This window comes from Schistocerca piceifrons, chromosome 7 (assembly GCF_021461385.2).
Source record: "Schistocerca piceifrons isolate TAMUIC-IGC-003096 chromosome 7, iqSchPice1.1, whole genome shotgun sequence".
Taxonomy (NCBI): domain Eukaryota; kingdom Metazoa; phylum Arthropoda; class Insecta; order Orthoptera; family Acrididae; genus Schistocerca; species Schistocerca piceifrons.
Genome location: NC_060144.1, coordinates 116,812,541 through 116,836,218, shown reverse-complemented (window position 1 = coordinate 116,836,218; position 23,678 = coordinate 116,812,541). Strand labels below are relative to the sequence as shown.

Sequence of the window (23,678 nt, the reverse complement as noted above, 5' to 3'; positions counted from 1 at the left end):
GGAGTTTTGTGCTATTGAAGGTAAGGATGAAGGAGTCAGATGTTACCAAATCCCCATCCACCTTTGTCAGTATATTCTGCACATCAACGATCCCTTCATGCGCCCACTCATTTTTCAATTTGTTTTTAGAAATGTCTACCAGATCTCTACATGACATAACGGCTTTAATGTAGTTGGAGGTGTTACAGAGCTCCGTTGCGAGGGCATATTCTCCAAGCCATTTAGCTTTCCAGAGGTTTTTTGCTTGTTGGGAACTAGCAGTTTCAACTAACAGTGTGCCATTGTGCAATCACTTGACGGATTTCAGTATACCTGTGACACCCTCCAAACCTTTCTGAATATAAAAAGGCAAAACTTTTTTGAAACTGCCCTCTTCCTGTTTCACAATTAAAAATACATACTGACTGGCAGCATACATTCTGTTACTATTCATGGACAAATTCAGTGTAACCCCCGAGTCTGCAGGACTAGCTACATGGTGCCTCTTATTTGCTTGGGTGTTAGTACCTACCAGCGGCAAACCCCTTCCACTGGAAGGAGAAATCTTCAAGGGTTCCATTTTTATCACACAAGCAGCTAGGAAAATAAGTGTACACTCAGACAGAGTCCAATGTGCCGCAGTAAGCCTTATACGACTGAGCTGCGGCAGGGTCCCCAGAGATTGCCCGCTAATGACAGTTCCACCTCAACAGCCACACATCAAATCAGCCCACAGCACATTATCCTCACAATCCAGGCAGTCAAGCCAAGATTCCCCATTACCTTGACACACAACATTCCACTGTCATGCCAGACAGTGGTTGCTGAAGCATGCCCAGAGTTTAGGGTGACATGGAACTGGTGGCACTTACAAGACCCCAGCTCAGGAACTCCGGGGTTGCCACGCTCATATGCAGCAAATGAATGCTGAGCCCCTGAGAGATTTGTAACGAATAATAATAATACCTCATAATACCAGTAAAACAATGGACAGAACTTAGATGAGGGTAATACAATAATGGAAATAATACAAACAACTTTTTCTTGCCACTCTCACTCAAACATCTGTCTTTCCTGCTTCTTTCAGAAGTCTGTATTTCTGAGATCATTCCTGAAACTTGATTTCAAATTTTATGCCTTATCTTTTATTACACATAGGTCCACAGCAGGAATAAAGTGTGGAAATGTTTCATACACAATTTTTTACATTGCTGTTCATGTAATGTTCATACTGTCTTGCACAATACAATTATGTAACTACTCCGATGTGATAACTGGTCCACTCCTTGAAGCAAATAAAACGCTGTCATGTGAAAGCCACATGAAAACTTACAGATTTTCTAGAGATAGCCCATCACAGCAATATGCACATGTATGGCTGAGGAGCCAGATCACTGGTTCTGAAAATAGTGGGATTAAGGACCTGAAGATCAAATCTCCACTAATCCATAGGTAGGGCTTGGAAGCATTCCAGAATCTGTCAGAAATATCTATGGTCTGTCGCTAAAATCCCCTAATGTGGGGAAAGCTTATTAACTGTTTAATCAGATATTAATACCGCTGTAGCCACGAGCAAAGAATGACCAGAGCTCCAGCAGTAACTCAGTGGCAGATACCATATTGAGAACTGTCAGACAAAGCAGAGAGAGAGAGATTTTCAGTGACCAGGTTAACCATGACACTGTACCTGGCTATATTACTATTGTGGCCCTGAGTCTCACTTGCAATCAGTCGATAACAATAACAGACACTGAAAGCTTGGTAAGCATTTGTCAAATGGAGCTTCATAAACATTTGTCATAGACTCCCTCTAAAATGACTCGTCATGCCTCATGTGCCACACATTCTGTCTACTACTGTAATCCGAGAGCACCACTCAAGCCACTATCGGAGTTCTGACTACTCGAAGTGTTTATATGTGCAGTTTAAGACCCTAAATTGTAAGAAACTAACTGGGACAGCTCCATCAAACTGGCACATATAATTCTACTTAGAAAAATAAAAATAAAGTAACATTAATTTTTGTCTGTAATAATAAGCAAACTGGCATTTTCTGCTAATATTGGGTGTTGCATGAAACATATGCTGAACAGTATTTATCTGGGCTGACCCTCCTACACATTGCAAAAGTGAATTTGCAACCATCTACTGAAACACCAGAGAAAATTCACCTAAATGAGATAATATTATATAGTTAGCATTACCTTGGAACGGGAGGAAATCTAAAGCATTTTCCTATATCTCCTGAACAACACTGATTAGTATGGAAATGCATATAATGGATTGCTGGCAGCATAGAGATGTAGTGAGCTGCTTCTTCACCAAGGCTCCAACAAGAATCAATTTCGAGCCTGTAACATAAAAAGGGACCCTTCCACTAAAATTGATATATCAGAAACTTTACTTTTGTGCTGTAAAATGAGAAAAAATGAATTCATGCCATGTGGTACAAAGTATACATTTAGCCAGATAAACACAATCGGTGTTATACAAACCACAAATACAACTGCATCTGCACAAGGTGTCAAGTTACTATGTCTATTGCCATTTCATGAATGTGTGGTAGAATATCAATCCTCCTTAATATGGCTCACGGTTCACCACCCTGCATACCGGTTCATTAAAATATTAGCTGGATTAATTCAAAATTCCTGGTTTGAACTGGAAAATATTTGAAACAGTAACTGAAAATAAATGCTCCACTGCCAGCAGTATTGAAACTAAAAACGCTGTCCTCCTGTTTCTTGGATGATGATCATCATATTCATAACATACATTTGCATTACAGGGCATCAAACTTGGAGCATTAATTGCAGGCAAGTGTTCATTATAATACTCATTCATCATGATATCAAACATCACATTTCCCATCATAAATGGGAGCTTTCAGGTGTGCAGAATGAGTTATATATTAAAAGGCAGATGCAGCCACTGCATTCTACTTCAGTACTGAAACTAAAAAGAAATTATGACAACTGCTAAGCTAATCATACTGTCAATTATGGGAATTACTTCTTCATTACTTTATTTCTACTGCTCAGCTGCTGTTTTTATCACTACTCCATACATAGCATTTCCACAACTTTATTAATTTTGCAGAACAATATCACATCTACATACTTGAAAAGCTAAAGAAGACTTAAATTCAGAAATGAATATTGTATTAACAATGAACTATCACTGAACAGCTTAAAATTTGAAAAGAAAATTAATGTGTTCAAGGAGAAGAAATAAAAACTTTGACATTTGCTATGACATTGTAAGTCTGTTAGGGACGGCAATGGATGGGCAAAGCAGTTGAATGGCAGGGATAGTGACTTGAAAAGAGGTTTTAAGATGTATATCAACAAAAGTAAAACAAATATGATGGAATGTAGTTGAATTAAATCAGGAGATGCTGAGGGAATTTATCAAGAAATGAAACAGTGAAAGTAGTAGATGAGTTTTGCTGGTTTGTCTGTGATAAAGTAGAGGATATAAAATGCAAACAGCATGTAGCAAAGAGGACATTTCTGAAAGAGAAATTTGTTACAACCAAATATAAATTTAAGTGTTAGTAAGTCTGCTGTGCAGATATTTTCCCGGAGTATAGCTTGTACGAAACTGGAACATCGATGATGAAATAGTTTAGACAGGAAGAGCACAGAAACTCTTAAAATTTGGTACTATGCAATAACACTGAAGACTAGCTGGGTAGACCAAATAAATAATGAAAAAGTATTGAATCAATTAGGGGCAAAAAGAAATTTATAGCAGAGAATGACTAAAAAAAGGCATGGTTGATAGAGCATATCCTGAGACAGCAAGGAATTGCCAATTTGTTAGTGGAGGGGAGTGAGAAAGGTAAAAGTTATAGAGGGAGATCATGGCTCAAATACAATAGGCAGGTTTAAATGGAGGTACATTGCAATAGTTATGCTGAGATAAAGAGGCTTGCACAGGACAGACTAGAAGACCAATAAGACATAAGACAACAACCAAACCCTAAAGCTTAATGCTATTCACGATTATGACAGCTAAATTTAATTACATAAGTTGGCAACAAACCTGCTACAATGACAAAAACTGCTCTTACTTCATCTATATTAAATACAGTAAAGCATCAATATTCTCTCTCACTCTCTAATCACCAGCCACGAGGCCGGGCCAGTTGGCAGCAGCTCCCCATTCCTCACACCTGTCCACCCTCCATTTCAGCTCTTAGTAAGAAGAACAATTCATACCCACCATTATTTATACAATGTACTCTGCTCTGGATTTTGTAATTTCTGTTTTCAACTATTCCCTCCATTATTCATTTCAACAGACCATCATGTTGGAGCACATGGCTTATCAGCTGAGCCCTCCTCTTTTTTGGTTGTTTCATGAGGAATCTTTTGTCTCTAGTGCTAATGAAAACTTATTCATGATCCTCTTTTTCCTCTGATTTTCATCATTTTTCTGTAGTAGCATGTTTTGAATGTGTGAGTGTCTCCTCTCGTCTATCACTCCTATCATCCAAGCTCTACTGCTGTATGTTGCAATGCTCCACATGTACACTTTCAACATTTGTTTCTCCATGTCAAGGCTTATATTCTTTGTAGTGAATATGTTTTTCTTCTTATTAAAAGCGTTCTTGGCCTGGGCAATTCTGCATACTATCTTCTTATAGCTTCTTCCATCACTTGTGATTTTACTTCCCGGTAATTAACCTTGTTCACATCCTCGATTCTTTTATTTTTCAACTTTACTGCTGTCTTGCCCTCTGTGTTTCAACTGCAGACTAGAGCTTTTGTTTGATGTGTGGTATGGAATTCTTCCTACATATCAATTGTGTTCACAACTTTCTTTTGTTAGTCCCCATTTTATGCAATTAGGCAGATCTCAGTATATTTTCCTTTACTCCATGAATTGTTACTCCTATGCTTACTGCTGCTCCCACCCTGTTCATTGCCTTTTGGAAGCACACACTAAATAAGTGTGGGGATATGGAGAAACCTGGTCATATGCCATTTTGAATGCTAGCTGATTCTTCTTTATTACCACAGTGAACAACTCTGATTTCGTGCATGTAGGTGTTATATATATATCTTCTCTTTTTAAAACTGATTTCCAAAGGATACTGAATAATGCATTCCTGTTGACATTGTCAAATGCCTTCTCAAGATCTACAAATGCTCTGGATGTACTCTCACCCTTCTTCAGCTGTTTCTCTATCACTTGCTTCAGTGTCAATATTGCTCTTCTTCTTCCCATACCTTCCCTAAAATCTTTTGTTAATCTTCTTCCTTAAGCTCTTGTATTTCTGCGTACCCTTTTCATCCTCTGAGTTTTTATACTGTCTTTCCTTTATCACATTCACAACTTCATGATTTCTCCATTCTTTCCTACTCTCCTATTTCTTTTTCCTGGTATCACTTCTGCTGAGTTTAAAATGCATTTCTTTCTTTTATTCCATTTCTGTTCTACCCCCATGCGTCCTCTGGTATCCTCATTGGTATTTTTTTTTTTTTTTTTTTTAACATGTACTCATTTTGGGTAAACTCATCTTTAAGCTTAGATATCTGCTGCTGTTTCCTTTCTTTCATCTTTAATCTTTCGAACTTTAGTTCACAGAGCATGGTAACTAGGTTATGGTGGTTGTTGACACCACCTCCATGGTATCTTCTGCTGTCCTTCGTCTGATTCTCTAATATTTCTCTTTCCAGTATGTAGTCTACTTGTGACCTACATATGTCTCCTGGGGTTTCCCATCTATATCTCTTCCTTGGATTATGCTGGAATACAGTATGTGTTACTAACTATTTATGTCATATGCACATCTCTACAATGCTCTCTCCTCTCTCATTTCTTTGGCGCAATTCACATTTACCAACTGTATTTCCTTTGGTTCCTTCTCCCACCGTTGCACACCAATCTCCATTACTCCATTAGGAGGAAACACGTAATGAAGTTGCAATACTTACATTTTTAAAAGCAGTGTCCGACCAAATAGTTATATCGAGTGGCAAAAGAACAATAGTACACCAAAAAAAAGAAGGAGAAACATGGTGAACGGTGTGAAGGAGGTCAAAATGCAAAGTTGTTCTTATATGTCAATAATAAAGTGGTAATGTGACCTCCAGACCAGCAAATTATCCCAATGATGGTGCCTTAGAACAAGAAAAAGGCAAAACACATCTGTGATAAATAAATAAGTGGCAGCAGGAAAAGGCGGTTTTTATTTACAAAACAAGTATTTCTATGCTTGCTGCAGAGGATGGCCATGCAAACAAACTTGTTAAGAATGAAGACTGTAAATTCAAAAAAAGCATTACTAATTTGCAATACACACTTCACATTTATTTTCACTCAAAATTCGAGTTTATCTAGAACATTATAAACAAACCAATTTTTAACCACTAGTGTACTATTTTTCAAATGTACAACAACTTTTACGCAAAATCTTAGACTAAATTGATTATCTTCAATTCATTTTGTAAATTTCATTAAAGAACTATGTTTTTCAATTAATTTTCATAAATGTTACAAACAATGCCATATATACGTCACAGCCCACAAACATTTGTGGAAAATAAATAAATAAATAAAGCAACATACAAATTTAGTTTGGTCAGGTTACGTAGTCTGAAGGCTGTGGGGTGATTTTAATCCTGGGTTTTCGACAGTTCCGTAACATAAATGGGGGAGCAAAGACAAATGTAGTCCTAAGAAGTCTACAAGGTATTTTCTGGATTACATTTACCTTGACAGCATATCATTAAGATACACCGCTAGTAAACACAGCAATAATACAAATATTTTCTGCAATGAACAAAAAGCTCTTTTACACTAAATGAAATATAAAATTTATGTAACCTTGCTATCTCAAGTAACATAAAACCTGCAATTGCAGTTCAATCTACTCATGTATGAAAACTGATGCGATTATATGTAATATATGAGATGAACTTGTACCAGTTCAATGTAGGTGGCATGTTAAGTCATAACATTTCATGTAAATGTCTTAAACAGTCCAGGGGGCTATGTGCCATCCCCTGTTGTATTTTTCCTTGTGAACATACTTGAAAAATGATTTAATATTTTTCTGTAATATGTGAGAAACGTTGATATTTTTTCGTGTGAAGCGCATCAACTGAAAATGACAAAGATAATAAGCATGGTTTATTATCTGTGTACACAATGATTAAAAAAGACAATATATACTCTGGTAATTTTCATTTGTCTGATAAAAGAGAAGACACTGTACCTTTTCGAGTAAAATCGCTGAACTAGAAAGACGCACTCTTCAAATTTTCCATATTAAGAGGTCTATTATTAAATTGGATAGATAATAGATCTACTCACCAAGCGGCAGCAGAAAACACACGTAAAAGACTGTTGTGATTGGCAAGCTTTTGGAGCTAGTGGCTCCTTCTTCAGGGAGAAGGGTTGAAGCGGAAGGAAGAAGGGTGAAGGAAAAGGTCTGGAGAGGTCTAGGAAAAGGGGTAGATTTTGGGAATGTCACCCAGAACCATGGGTCAGGGGAGACTTACCATACAGGATAAGAAGGAAAGACTGATTGTTGGGAACTGCATCGGATGAGATTTGAAAACCTGAGAGCTTAAAGGTGGAAGAGAGGGTAATATGCAAGACAGAGGTTACTACTAAAATGTCATGCACGAGTTAATAAGACTGAGAAGCTATGTGCATTGTATGTAATGGAGGTGGGAGGGGGCAGCGCAAAAGACAGGAAAGACAATGGAGTGAAGCAGGTAGTAGTTACAATGAAGAAAGAAGGAATTAATGTAAATTAAGGCCAGGTGGGTCGCGAGAACCAAGGACATGTTGCAGCGCTAGTTCCCACCTGCAGAATTCTGAGGAACTGGTGTCTGGGGGAGGAATCCAGAAGGCACATGTGGTGAAACACGTGCCGAGTTCACGAAGGTCATGTTGTAGAGCATGCTCTGCAACAGAATATTTCGAGTTGCCAGTATATACCCTCGACCTACGCCCATTCATCCTAACCGATAATTTGGTAGTAGTCATGATGATGTAGAAGGCTGAACAGTGTTTATATAATAGCTGGTATATGACGTGTAGTTTCGCAGGTAGCTCTCCCTTTGATAGTATATGCTTTGCCTGTTACAGGGCTATTACAGGTGGTTGTAGGAGGGTGCATAGGGCAAGTCTTGCAGTGGGGTAGTCACAAGGGTAGGAGCCATAGGGTAGGGAGATGGGTATAGAAGGAGCATAGGGTCTGACAAGGAGATTGAGGAGATTGGGAGGGTGACAGAAAGCTATTCTAGATGTGGTAGGCAAAATTGCACACAGAATGCATCTCATTTCAGGGCATGATTTTAAGAAATCGTGGCCCTGTCAAAGTAGCTGATTGACACATTGCAGATCAGGATAATACTGAGTCAACAATGGTATGCTCTGACACTGTTTTGAGGAGGATCAGCAGTACCAGGATTGGATGTGATGGCCAGGAAATCTGCTTTTTAGCTAGGCTGGTGGGGTAGTGCATAGAAGGCTGAGGTGAGAATGGTGGTATACTGCTTGAAAGAGTCTGCATTCGAACAAATACATTTGCCTCAGATGCCGGGGCTGTATGGGAAGGAACGTTTGACATCGAAAAGATAGCAACTGCCACAATGTAAGTACTGTTGTTTGTTGGTAGGACTAATGTGGACGGAGGTGTATAGCTGGCCTTCAGTGAGAATGAGATCAACATCAAAGAAAGTGGCATGGGATTCGGGATAGGACCATGTGAAATTTAATTGGGAGAAGGTATTCAGAGATTCTAGGAATTTTAGCAGGTCACCTTCACCATGAGTCCATATGGTAAAGATGTCATCACTGTATTTAAACCAAACCAGGGGCTGAAGACTTATGGATCTCAGGAAAGCCTCTTCCAAGCAACCCATGGAAAGGTTGACAAAGGAGGGTGCCTTTCTGGTTCCCACGGCCATATCCCTGATTCCCTGATACGTTTGTGTGTCTGCCCCTAAAAAAAAAATATATATATATAAAAAAAGTGAAGAAGCTGTCGGTAAGTATAAAGTTGATTAAGATGAGTAGGAAGGATGTCATAGGTTTGGAATCAGGTGGGCGATGACTGAGGAAATGTCCAGCAGCAGGCAGATCAGAAGATTTCCTAAAATAATGTCCTGTAATGAGATCCATTCTGTCTGCAATTTTGCCCACTACACCTAGAATAGCTTTCCATCGACCTCCCAATCTCCGCTATACTCTTGTCAGACCCTATGCTCCTTCTGCACCTGTCTCCCTACCCTATGGCTCCTACCTCTGTGACAATCCCTTCTGCAAGACTTGCCCTATGCACCCACCTACCACCAGCTACAATAGCCCTGTAACTGGCCAAACATATACCATCAAAGAGAGAACCACCTGTGAAACGACATGTCATTTACCAGATATTATGTAAACACTGTTCAGTCTTCTACATTGGCATGACTACCCCAAAATTAACAATTAGGATGAATGGGCATAGGGTATATACTGGCAACTTGCAATATCCTGTTGCAGAGCACACTCTACAACATGACATTCGTGACCTCGGCGCCTGTTTCATGACATGTGCCATCTGGATTCTTCCCCCAGACACCTGTTACTCAGAACTCCGCAAGTGGGAACTAGGACTACAACATGACCTTGGTTTTTGCCACCCACCTGGCCGTAATGTACATTAATTTCTTGAGTCTCAGCTTTTCTTCACTGCAACTACTCTTTGCTTCCCTCTGTTTTAGTTTCCTACATCTTTCATTGTCTTTCCCGTCTATTTTTCACCACCCCCTTCCACCTCTGTTATGTACAATGCACTTAGCTTCTCAGTCCTTTCAACTCGTACATGATGTTTTAGTAGTAATCTCTGTCTTGCATATTATCCCGTCTTCCACCTTTAAGCTCTCAGGTTTTCAAATCTCATCTGATGCAGTCCCTAACAATCAGTCTTTCCTTCTCATCCTGTATGGGAAGTCTCACCTGACCCGTGGTTCTGGGTGACTTTCCCAAAATCTACCCCTTTTCCTAGACCTTTTCTCTAGTCCTTTTCCTTCACCCTTCTTCCTGAAGAAGGTGCCACTGGTTCCGAAACTGCCAATTACAACAGTTTTATGTGTGTGTTCTGCCGCCACTTGGTGAGTAGATTTTTTATCCATCCAATTAAATGATTTTATCAATAATTGATTGTTTTTGTTGTTATATTAAGAGGTCTGTAATAAGTGTAATAACTGTTCACTTATCTACTTTTTTTCAGAATGCAAAATGTTAATTTTTTACTACTGAAACCATCTTTCATTTGTAGAACAATTGAGTCCTTTCCTGCAATTATTAAAAGTTTCATTAATTATGATCTTACCCTAATGTTGCCCGGCATTATGGTTGGTACAACTGTTTTTTGGTAGTTATTGCTTTTCTAGCCTGGATATTATTGAGCTAATGTATTTAGTTTATGCATTTATGAAAGCAAAACCTACCTCAATCATCAATTCCATTTTCTGATGCAAATTTTGTCATACTGGGCTACAAATATCTAGTACGTTATTTCCCACGTAGGCACCATTACAAAGAAAGTTGAAACTAAATATGGTTCACGAAATCAAAATTAACAAATCAATCTGCTACTAATAAATACATATACATACAAACCCTGAAGTTTCAACCCATGAGACCAAAATAGGTCATGTTCCTATGTTATGTTTGCTTTGGTGTACAATAACGTATGTGCACGATAATGTAACTTCAGTAAAAGAGAAGTAATTATAATCAATTATTTAGCATAACGAAGTGTTGGTGTAATAAGTCTTTGTTAACATATTGCATTTTAAAACATTGCACGAAGATCTGTGATAAAAATAAACACAATTATCTGTTTAAAAGACATCTTCAGACAACAAGTTACAATTACATTACACACAGATCATTCATTTAGTTACAACACATAAAAAATTTCACTATAATGGGACATGGAGCAAATGGAACAGCATCTGCTGGTAGATGCTTTTCATCAAATCTAGAAAAGAAGTTTCTTAAAAAAAGAAAAAGCTCTCTCACAGTGCACGTTTTCTCTGATTCTTGTGGGTCGCAAAATAAAAACAATATCATGAATCAGTGATATTAAGATTATGCGAAACAACTAAAAGTTTTTGACAAAATAGCTCATTACTTCCCAATCAGGATCACAGTTATGCCCACTGGTAGAGTATTTAGAAGGAATTCAGGGAACTTGAAACCATAACCTTACCATCATACTATCATGAAGTTCTGAGCCACCATGACATCTGTATAGTTTTGGGCAATGACTAGCATGTGCACGATTTCAAGGGCGCTGTTAATAGATTAATGAAGAAGAAAATACCATTCAAAATGTCTGAAGCCAGAAGTCTTATTTATAGAAAAACAAAGGTAGTGCTATATGTAAAGCCAAAATAACATACTTTTCCTCTCCGATCATTGTTGAAATGAAGAAAAGTAACAGATGGTTTAAAGAATATTGATCAAGCGGCTGTAATAAAATCTAGACACCTTTTAAACGACGACGAACCTCATGATGTAAAGAAACTAATTTAGATATAAAGGAGTGGTAGCCAGTGATATCTGAAGTTGAGTCATGCACTGAAGTTTCAGTGTAGTAGATGACACATTTACAAGGGAGAAAATTCTTTATCTCGGCATCTGGCATTCATTATGATGTAAGCACCCCTAGAGTTCATGGTGTACAAAGATCACAAAGTTCAATTACTTAAATCCAGTTTATGATCCCGTGCAAAGTTGGAGATATATCTGTGACAGAAAAAAATCTGTGGCAAAGAGCATGCTACAATTTATCGACAATTTAGGAAAACTATTATAGTTACTTAATGAGCTACATTTTCCCCATGGAACTGAAATACATTCATCAAATAAAAGACTGAAAGCAAGAATGGAATTATACATTATTAGTGTACACTTGTTCCCACCTCACCTCACTTGTGTGCTGATAAGTGGCACTAGAATATTTTACTTGTGACAGTTATGGCCATATGGCAAGGTAAATGCATTGAGTCAATGTGACTCATGATTAAGGAATAGAGTAGAAACTTTTTATAAGTGTGTGTGTGTGTGTGTGTGTGTGTGTGTGTGTGTGTGTGTGTTTTACTGTTGATTGAAAAGTACTGTATTATACTAAGTTACGTACTAGCGATAAAGATTGCACAATGACAGAGTCTGGGACACTGGGTTTTGCCCCAGTGAGAAGTATTGCAGTTTTCACCCCAGTGAGAAGTGTTGCAGTTTTCACTTAATGAAGTAGCACAGTCGAGGATGGAGAAGACTCAGTTACTAGGACAAATTGCAGAAAGGGATGAGCAGTTAGTGGCAATCAAATGAACTAATCCTTTTATAGAACTAGTCAACATCTATTTAATAACTCCCTTTTCTGGCAAGTGAGTCAAGGATTTAATGTCTTTTTGGGAGTGACAGAGTGACCAGCAAACTTTGCACATAACAAATCCCAGTTGGCAGGGAAGGAAAAACCTTTGTCAGATATAGAGAGGGGTTGGGAGTGCACAGACATTTGAAACAAGGTGTCCCACAACAGTATAAAATAAAAAATGGCTTTAGGTTTTTCCACACGTGTCACATACGAGTTAGTAAGAGGCATGGTGAGACAATAGAATGTTTTGTGGATAGGATATGCAAAATTAATGTGTAGATATACGACTTGGGGGACAGCGATGAGACGAATATGATTACACTCCAAGAAGTTGAACATAGCATACTAGACACCTTCCCGAGGGGCCTACCACACGATACGTCAAAAAGGGTTTGGACAGGTACCCCAAGACACCTACATGCATTGTCATGTTGGCTTCATAGTTTGAAGAAATTGACATGGAAATAGAAGTATGCAATTGCAAGGGGCGTTTTCCTCTAATGTAAGATGTTATAGGTGTGGACGGTTTGAGGTAAATCCAGGACATGTTGGCAGCCTCAGTGGGATAAAAATTGTGTGGATGGACACCATGAATGAGGTTACAGAAGTAATGATATGGTGGGAATGCACAGGAGGGCCATGGACAGGCATTAAACACCAGAGGGTACCACAAGTCTGCAGAGCAGCATTCCTGTTCAGTGCTGCAGATTTGTTTGCAGACGTGATGTGTGATATAGGAGGAATTGTGGGAAGCAGAGAACATCAAGTTTTTGTAGGACACAGGGATGCTTGTATCAATGGAAGATCTGGATCTCATAGGTCTGAAGCGAATGAACCCACCATGCTACTGATTGCTTATGGTGGGATACAGTAATGTGAAATAATTAGGTTGAATGATATTAAATTTTCACGTTGGGTTGGTTCAGTTTAAGCAGTATATGGAAGTAGTGCCTTGAGTAAGCAAAGGTTACTGTATGATCCTAGACTTATATTTTCTGTTGGAACACCATGTCAAAATTGACCTTAGGTGATGTACGGTGGAGTTTAGCACGACAACATTCTAACTGGGGGAAACAGTTGCCAGTGAAGTACATTGCAAGGTTCATCTGTCAGAAGGGGCAAGCTAGTTAAACTGCAAATAAAAGTGCTCCAGCTCCATCTTAGTGGAGGATGATTGGGATGTGCCAAATGTGGACTATGACTAGACACAGGCAACCAGTAAAATTGCATTATGTAAGAAGGTCAAGCACCTGGAAAGAACAGAAAGGGTGCCAATGGAGACACCGCTACTGGAGCTCAAGAATTTATTTTATTCTCAGGGTCCATTACCAGCAACACCTGTCACGCAGTATCAGGTACCAACACAGGAATGAAGCACCAGTATATCAACAACCATACTGTATACCTCAGCATTTATAGCCAATCATGAGGATTTCAATAACAAACATTTAACTGATAGAGTAGTAGAGGGGAGCAATAGTCCATGGGGGGCTGCCATTATGGTTGTGCCAAAAAGTTGGCAGATGGTTTCATGAAGTACAGATTTAGCTGTGAATATTGCTACCCAATAGTAAAACAGTAACAGATGTGTACCCAATATCCAATACCACTGAGACCCTTGATAACCTGGGACACTGCCAATACTTCTCTACCATGGATTTAAGGAGTGGGCACCATATGTTGGAAGTGGTTCCAGAGGACTGGCTGAAGACAGCATTTTCTATCTCCCAGCATCATTAGCAGGACCAGATTGGGATTAAAGAATGCACCAGCAACATTTCAATGACTGTTGGATGGGGTACTGATGGGGCTGAAACCTTGGTGTAGTGATATAATTCTGTACTCGAGGGATATGAGGGAGCATGTGCATTGGTTGAGAGAAATTTTTTAAAAAGTTACATGCCACACATCTGGCTTTGAGTGTGGAGAAGTGTCATTTTGCCTTGATGAAAGTTGGTTACTTTGGGCACACACTTTGTCAAGAAGGGATAAAGACACGAGGTTGGTACAAGCACTACAGGATTTTCCGGTTAAGTAGTACAGAATTTTGTGGTCACATAAGGAGCTACTTTTTTTTAGGCTCACCAATTATTATAGGATATTTGTGAAAGGGTTTACACATGTTGTGTAATCAGACACACAACCACTAAAGAGAGGTAGGAAATTCATTTGGAAAAAGGAGTGTCAGGTCGCATTCAAGGGGTTAAAGAAAGCTTTGACTTAGAGCCCAGTGTTGATTTTCCCAGACTATCATAAATAGTTTGTATGGTTGTGATACATCCAATCAGCCTGTGGGGTGTATTTTAAGTCATGTGGTAGAGGATGAGGAGTAACCTGTGGCTTATGCTTCATGACAATGGGATGAGGAGGAAAGGAACTATTCCACAATGGAAAAAGAAATGCCCTACTTAATATATGGAGTGACATATTTTAGATGTTATTTGTATGGAAAGAAATTCTACATTGTAACTGACAATGCAGTTCTGAAGTAGTTGTTAGGGCTAAAGGATTCCTCTAGTAGGATCACTAGGAGGGCTTCATGACAGTTGAATTTGATTATTAAGTTTCACATAAGCCAGCATCTAAACAAAGATAGCTTGAGGTGAAAGGTAGCAGTAGTAGAAGCACTGTGTCATGGCCTTGCTGAGTGGCAAGCAGCACATGCCACTGATGCTAACTGGAAGGTGTCCATGGATGCAGCTGCGTTCAGCATGTATGACGGTCTGTTATGTAAGTTACCTAGGTTGGGGCCTCACGTGGTGGTGGCAGCTAAGTTGAAGAGACAAGTACTAAAGGACACACATGCTGGGCAAGGAGATCATAAGGTAACAAACCAGAGGGTAGTGGAAAAGTACAGGTAGAAGAGGTTTTTTTTTTTTTTTTTTTTGGTGGTTTTAGGGCGCACAACTTCAATGGTCATTAGCGCCCTGACTACTCTAAGAATGCACCGCAAGGCACAAGTTGACCACAACAACTAAAAGGGAAAACACGATAAAAGACAGACTGACAGGCATAGGATTAAAAAACAGCATCATCAAATGTCCTTAGCGAGGTTTGTCAAATTGATAAAACGAAGAACACGAGCAGCTGCTCGTGGGTCATCCGCTAAAATGGCTTCGAAAGTATTTGGCAGGTTAAGATCGAGGCGCAGTGTGTTAAGATCTGGACAGGACATTAAAATGTGTCTAACCATCAGCAAGTGCCCACATGGGCAGAACGGCGCCGGCGCAGCCGTCAGCAGATGGCGATGGCTGAACCGGCAGTGTCCAATTCTTAACCGGGCTAAAACGACCTCCTCCCACCGAGAAGGGCGTGAGGAGGACGTCCAAGCCACGGGAAGAGGTTTTAAGGCCCGAAGCTTGTTGTCGGTAAGTGCAGCCCAGTCGGCATGCCACAGAGATAAGATGCGCCGACAAATCACCCTGCTAAAATCGGACGAAGGGACGCAACAAGAAGCTGTCCGAGGCTGGAGGACCGCAGCCTTGGCCGCGGCATCTGCAGCTTCGTTCCCGGGGATACCGACATGGCCAGGAACCCACATAAAGCTAACTGGAGAACCGACGTCCACCAGCTGCTGAAGAGAGCGTTGGATCCGGTGGACGAAAGGGTGAACCGGGTACGGATCACTGAGGCTCTGGATGGCGCTCAGGGAATCTGAGCAGATGACATAAGCAGAATGTTGGTGGCGGCAGATGTAAAGAACAGCCTGGTAGAGGGCAAAGAGCTCAGCTGTGAAGACCGAACAATGGCCATGGAGCCGGTATTTGAAACTTTGTGCCTCGACAATAAAGGAACACCCGACCCCGTCATTGGTCTTAGAGCCATCTGTATAAATGAAAGTCATGTCGATGAACTTCGAACGAAGTTCCAAAAAACGGGAGTGGTAGACCAAACCGGGGGTGACCTCTTTTGGGAGCGAGCTGAGGTCGAGGTGAACGCGGACCTGAGCCTGAAGCCAAGGTGGCGTGCGGCTCTCGCCCACTCGAAAGGTTGCAGGGAGTGAAAAATTAAGGTGTTGAAGGAGGCGACGAAAGCGAACGCCAGGGGGTAGCAGGGCAGAGACATACAACCCGTATTGACGGTCAAGAGAGTCGTCAAAAAAGGAACGATAAGACGGATGGTCGGGCATTGACAGTAGCCGACAGGCATACCGACAAAGCAGTATATCGCGCCGGTAGGTGAGTGGCAATTCGGCAGCGTCAGCATGAAGACTCTCTACGGGACTGGTATAAAATGCTCCGATCGCAAGTCGCAAACCCCGATGTTGTATGGAGTTGAGGCGGCGTAAGATGGATGGCCGTGCAGAGGAGTATACGAAGCTCCCATAATCCAGCTTGGAGCGGACGATCGACCGATATAGACGAAGTAGGACGGTTCGATCCGCTCCCCACGACAGACCACTGAGAACACGGAGGACATTTAAAGAACGGGTACAACGGGCGGCCAAATATGACACATGTGGAGACCAGCTAAGTTTCCTGTCAAATGTAAGGCCTAAAAATTTGGTTGTCTCCACGATTGGGAGAGCAACAGGACCGAGTCGTAAGGACGGTGGGAGAAACTCTCTGTAGCGCCAGAAGTTAATACAGACCGTCTTCTCGGCAGAAAAACGGAAGCCATTGGCGACACTCCAGGAGTAAAGACGGTCAAGAGAACGCTGAAGACAGCGCTCCAGGACACGTGTACACTGCGCGCTGCAATAGATGGTAAAATCGTTCACGAAAAGGGAGCCTGATACATCAGCTGGGAGGCAATCCATTATTGGATTGATCGCGATGGCGAAGAGAGCGACGCTCAAAACTGAGCCCTGTGGCACCCCATTCTCCTGGCGAAAGGTGTCGGACAGGACAGAACCCACACGTACCCTGAACTGTCGATCCATTAAAAAGGAACGAATAAAAAGAGGGAGGCGACCGCGAAGGCCCCATGTATGCATGGTGCGGAGAATGCCCGCCTTCCAACAGGTGTCGTAAGCCTTCTCCAAATCAAAGAACACAGCCGCGGTCGGGCGCTTCCGCAAGAAGTTATTCATAATGAAGGTCGATAAGGTAACCAGATGGTCAACAGCAGAGCGGCGCCTACGAAATCCACATTGTACATTGGTAAGTAGGCGTCGAGACTCGAGCAGCCAAACCAATCGAGAGTTAACCATGCGCTCCATCACTTTACAGACACAGCTGGTAAGCGAGATAGGTCGATAACTGGAAGGCAAGTGCTTGTCCTTCCCCGGCTTAGGAATCGGGACAACAATAGACTCGCGCCAGCATGCGGGAACATGTCCCTCAATCCAGATGCGATTGTATGTACGAAGAAGAAAACCTTTACCCGCAGGAGAAAGGTTCTTCAGCATCTGAATATGAATAGAATCTGGCCCTGGAGCAGAGGACCGTGATCGGCCAAGTGCGTTTTCGAGTTCCTGCATGGTGAATGGGGCATTATAACTTTCACAATTCGAGGAGCGGAAGTTAGGTGGCCTAGCCTCCTCTGCCTGTTTGCGGGGGAGGAAGGCAGGGTGGTAATGAGCGGAGCTCGAAACCTCTGCGAAAAAGCGGCCGAAGGCATTGGAGACAGCCTCAGGGGCCACAAGGACGTCATTCGCGACCTTCAAGCCAGAAACTGGTGAGTGGACCTTAGTGCCAGATAGCCGGCGTAGGCTACTCCAGACAACAGAAGAAGGAGTAAAACTGTTGAAGGTGCTTGAGAAAGCAGCCCAGCTGGCTTTCTTCCTTTCTTTGATAATACGACGACACTGAGCACGTAATCTTTATAATTGATACAATTCGCCACTGTAGGGTGGCGTTTAAACGTGCGTAAAGCACGTCGACGAGCACGTAAAGCGTCTCTACATGCTGCGGTCCACCAGGGGACCGGTACGCGACGTGGAGAAGGAGGGTGAGGGATGGAATATTCAGCAGCAGCGAGAATGACTTCCGTGAGGTGTGCGACCTGACGATCGCAGCTTGTAAAGGTTTGATCCTGAAAGGTCGCCCTGGAAGAGAAGAGCCCCCAGTCTGCCTTGGAGATGGTCCAATTAGAGAAGCACGGAGAGGGGGTATGCTGCAGGAGATGGATAACACACGGGAAGTGGTCGCTCGAATATGTATCAGAAAGTGCATACCACTCAAACCGGCGTGCAAGTTGGGGAGTACATATAGAGAGGTCTAAATGGGAATAGGTGTGAGATGTGTCCGAAAGAAAAGTAGGGGCGCCAGTATTGAGGCAGACAAGATCGAGCTGGTTGAAAAGGTCTGCTAACAAGGAGCCCCTCGGGCAGGATGCTGGAGAGCCCCAAAGGGGATGGTGGGCATTGAAGTCTCCAGTTAACAAAAATGGTGCAGGTAGCTGAGCAATAAGTTGCATCACGTCTGCCCTGGTAACGGCAGATGACGATGGAGTGTAAACGGTACAAAAGGAAAACGTAAAAGTGGGGAGAGTAATGCGGATGGCAACTGCCTGCAGGCCGGTGTGCAACGTGATGGGATCGTAGTAAATATCATCCCGGACCAGCAACATAACCCCTCCATGAGCTGGGATACCTACCACAGGGGGTAGGTCAAAACGCACAGAGGTGTAGTGTGCCAAGGCAATTTGATCGCATGGGCGTAGCTTCGTTTCCTGGAGGGCTACGACGAGCGGACGGTGCAAGCGGAGCAGCAACTTCAAGTCATCTCGGTTGGAGCGAATGCTGCGAATATTCCAGTGAATAAGTGCCATCGTAAGAAAAGGAAGATGAGAGAAGTGGTCACCTCGAAGGCCGCTTAGGGCCTGGCTTCGAGCGAGCACTGCCGCCGCTATCAGTAGGCGGACAGTCATCGTCCATAGGGTCTATAGGGTCATCGGCCATCTCGGGAGGATGGCCGGGAGGGGGAGCTTCCTCCGCCAGTGAACAGCCAGATGTACAGCTACCAGCGGTGCGGCCAGGCGAAACGGATGACGGCCTGGGGCGGCAACCGCTAGGTGGCGCAGGAGAAGAAATGCGCCGTGGCGGAGAAGGAGAACTGTGCTTCCTATGCGCCTTTTTGGAAGGACGTGTAGTGGAAGTACCGGCCGAAGGCTGGGAGGTCGAGGTACGGAGGAAGTCTGCACGGGATGGTTCCTTCTTGAAGGCCCGTGCATCTGACTTCGATGCCTTCGTCTTAGCAGAAGCTGAGGAAGGTGCTCGTGTCTGTGGGGTGATGGGAGGAAGAGGAGACGTCTTAGCACTGGCCGAACGGACGACCGTGGTGCTGAAGGTCAGATCGCATGTCTGGGTTGCTACCTCCCGGGTAGTACGAGGAGAGGCGAGGACAGTACTGTATTTCCCCGCTGGGAGCAGCGTGGGCTTCCTACTAGCCAATAGCTTGCGAGCAGCCGAGGTGGACACTTTCTCTTTGACCCGAATTTCTTGGATACAGCGTTCTTCCTTATAGACAGGACAGTCGCGGGAGGAGGTGGCATGGTCACCTTGACAGTTCACACAACGAGGAGACGGAGGTGGACAGTCACCCTCATGGGCATCCCTGCCACAAGTGACACATTTAGCCGCATTGGAACAAGACTGTCGAGTGTGATTGAAACGCTGACACTGGTAGCAGCGCGTAGGTGTCGGGACATAGGGGCGAACAGAAATAACCTCGTAGCCCGCCTTGATGCGCGATGGCAGCTTAACACTATCGAAGGTCAAGAAAATTGTCCGGGTCGGTACAAGGTCATTGTTGACCTTTTTCATGACCCTATGGACAGCTGTCACGCCCTGCTCAGCGAGGAATGATTGAAGCTCCTCGTCAGTCAATCCGTCGAGGGAGCTAGTATAGACTACACCTCGAGACGAATTCAAAGTTCGGTGGGCCTCCACCCGGACAGGGAACGTGTACAGGAGGGTGGCCCGAAGCAGTTTTTGTGCCTGAAAGGCACTCTCAGTTTCTAGTAATAAGGTGCCGTTACGCAACCTGGTACAAGATTTGACAGATCCGGCTATGGCATCTACGCCCTTCTGAATAACGAAAGGGTTGACAGAGGAAAAATCCTTTCCGTCCTCAGATCGAGAAACTACGAGGAACTGTGGGGCAGGCGGTAGTACTTTTGTCACTGTTGGCTGGTCACGTTTCCGTTTTTGGGTCGAAGTCGAAAGAGATGGAGTAGAATCCATTGCGGAGGAATCCCCCATGATTGCCAGCGTCTCCGATGGCGCGCTCCTTCCTTGTGGGGACCCTCTCAGAGGGCACTCCCGCCTTAGGTGAATGTTTACACCTCAGGTCACACCTCCCGAGAAACAGACGGAGGGACCAATCGGCATGGTCAGAAGGTATCAGCTCAGGCAATCACCCCTCCCCGGGCCTGGCCTTTACCAGGGGGTACGCACATGCCTTACGTGTCTACCCAGGGCGGGGACTTACGCGTTACCCCGTCACCGGCTACGCGTGCGAACGTGTGGGTCGGCCTTCAGGCACGCACAGGGAGGAAGGAAGAAGAGGAAAAAGAAGAGAGAGAGGGAGAAAGAGGACAGACTGTCTCAAACGCCGAGGCGGAGACCAGAGAAGGCAAGGAGAAGAAGGCAATGAGAAAGCAAGGAGAAGAAGGCAATGAGAAGGCAAGGAGAAAAAGGCAATGAGAAGGCAAGGAGAAAAAGGCAATGAGAAGGCAAGGAGAAGTCAAGGGAAAGAGTAAGGAAGACAGTGAGGTGGAGAAGAGCAAAGAAAGGAACCAACAAAAGGAAGGAAGAAACGAGAAGTGAAAAACCAAAAAGACCACGATTATAGGTCGTGGAACCGTCCGTCTCCGGACGCAGGCACTAACTACCCCCGTGAGGGGGATGGACTCCTTTTAGTCGCCTCTTACGACAGGCAGGAATACCGCGGGCCTATTCTAATCCCCGGACCCGCAGGGGGGAGGTAGAAGGGGTGAAAGCAAACATAAACCAATACATAAATAATGGTGTACAGAGTGCAATATGAGCGGGCATGAACTTTAAGCAGTCACTATTACAAAAGTTAGGAAAGGTTACTAAAACCTCGGAAATTTTGGGAATGGATACCCTAGGTCCATTTAATTGGATTCCAGAAGGAAACTGCCATCTTAATGATCATCAACCACTTCTCTTGGTATCTGGAGATCACTGCCATTCCAAATTAGGAGGCAGCTGTGGTGGTGCAAGCAGTGGCCAACAACTGGTTGCTCAGATTTGGTTTGCCTGAAATAATATTCACTGACCAAAGGACCAATTTCATGTGAGACTTTATGAAATAACAATGTCATTTGATAGATTGCTCTGCACCCACAAACTAATGGGAGAATATAGTGTGCGCAGTACTACTGGTAGGATGTTGAGTTACTATGTAAATTCTCATCAGAATTACTGGGATGCATATTTATTATTTATGATAGCACATAGAGCCTGAAGGTTCACACTAGTAGTATGCTGCCCCTCTATAAGGTGATGTATGAGAGGACTTGAAGAAGAACATAATAATTCCAATCCCAAAGAAAGCAGGTCTTGACAGATGTGAAAATTACCGAACTATCAGTTTAATAAGTCACAGCTGCAAAATACTAACACGAATTATTTACAGACGAATGGAAAAACTAGTAGAAGTCAACCTCGGGGAAGATCAGTTTGGATTCCGTAGAAACACTGGAACACGTGAGGCAATACTGACCTTACGACTTATCTTAGAAGAAAGATTAAGAAAAGGCAAACCTACGTTTCTAGCATTTGTAGACTTAGAGAAAGCTTTTGACAATGTTGACTGGAATACTCCCTTTCAAATTCTGAAGGTGGCAGGGGTAAAATACAGGGAGCGAAAGGCTATTTACAATTTGTACAGAAACCAGATGGCAGTTATAAGAGTCGAGGGACATGAAAGGGAAGCAGTGGTTGGGAAGGGAGTAAGACAGAGTTGTAGCCTCTCCCCGATGTTGTTCAATCTGTATATTGAGCAAGCAGTAAAGGAAACAAAAGAAAAATTCGGAGTAGGTATTAAAATTCATGGAGAAGAAATAAAAACTTTGAGGTTCGCCGATGACATTGTAATTCTGTCAGAGACAGCAAAGGACTTGGAAGAGCAGTTGAATGGAACGGACAGTGTCTTGAAAGGAGGATATAAGATGAACATCAACAAAAGCAAAACAAGGATAATGGAATGTAGTCTAATTAAGTCGGGTGATGCTGAGGGAATTAGATTAGGAAATGAGGCACTTAAAGTAGTAAAGGAGTTTTGCTATTTGGGGAGCAAAATAACTGATGATGGTCGAAGTAGAGAGGATATAAAATGTAGGCTGGCAATGGCAAGGAAAGCGTTTCTGAAGAAGAGAAATTTGTTAACATCCAGTATTGATTTAAGTGTCAGGAAGTCATTTCTGAAAGTATTCGTATGGAGTGTAGCCACGTTTGGAAGTGAAACATGGACGATAAATAGTTTGGACAAGAAGAGAATAGAAGCTTTTGAAATTTGGTGCTACAGAAGAATGCTGAAGATCAGATGGGTAGATCACATAACTAATGAGGAAGTATTGAATAGGATTGGGGAGAAGAGAAGTTTGTGGCATAACTTGACCAGAAGAAGGGATCGGTTGGTAGGACATGTTCTGAGGCATCAAGGGATCACCAATTTAGTATTGGAGGGCAGCGTGGAGGGTAAAAATCGTAGAGGGAGACCAAAAGATGAATACACTGAGCAGATTCAGAAGGATGTAGGTTGCAGTAGGTACTGGGAGATGAAAAAGCTTGCACAGGATAGAGTAGCATGGAGAGCTGCATCAAACCAGTCTCAGGACTGAAGACCACAACAACAACATGAGAGGAATATACCTTAGCCATTTGATATGGTCAAACCAAAAGTTGGAAAGGATGGGGAGTCGGTTACAAATTTCACCAAGATGCTTAGGGAAGTATGGAGGTGTGTGTAGTGGCCAAACACCAACACCCTGGAATGTAAAGTGTTAGTGGAGAAACACACACAGGAAAATTAACACAATATAGTGTAGGGCAATGGGTAAGCCTGTATACCCTAAAGGACAAAACAAAAAAGTTTGTCACACAGTACTAAGGGCTAACAACTAGTAGCAACGTCAAGCTTCAGTTGGCAACTAGGATGACAGTTTACATCAGACACGGAAGGAAACATTATGGTGAAAAGGTTGTAGGGAATAATTTTCTAGTGTACCACAATTACTGTAACTTTTATGTTGATGGATTATGACCCACCAGGTGATGAAGTATATGCAGACAATGGTTGATACAATGAATTGATATCTAGGAATTATACGGACTTTATGGATGCACTGAACATGAAGGTAACTGCAATGCTGGGGCTTGCAGCCCTCC

General features: G+C 42.7%; 1 protein-coding gene across 1 annotated transcript in view; it reads right to left on the bottom strand.

Annotated features, from left to right (window-relative positions):
- LOC124805491 overlaps nucleotides 1-23,678 on the bottom strand; it is a 139,741-nt gene that overhangs the window by 50,906 nt on the left and 65,157 nt on the right. Inside the window, exon 3 of the mRNA XM_047266055.1 lies at nucleotides 2,184-2,330. Within this exon, the coding sequence (XP_047122011.1) occupies nucleotides 2,184-2,330 (147 nt within the window). The remainder of the gene's footprint in view (nucleotides 1-2,183; nucleotides 2,331-23,678) is intronic.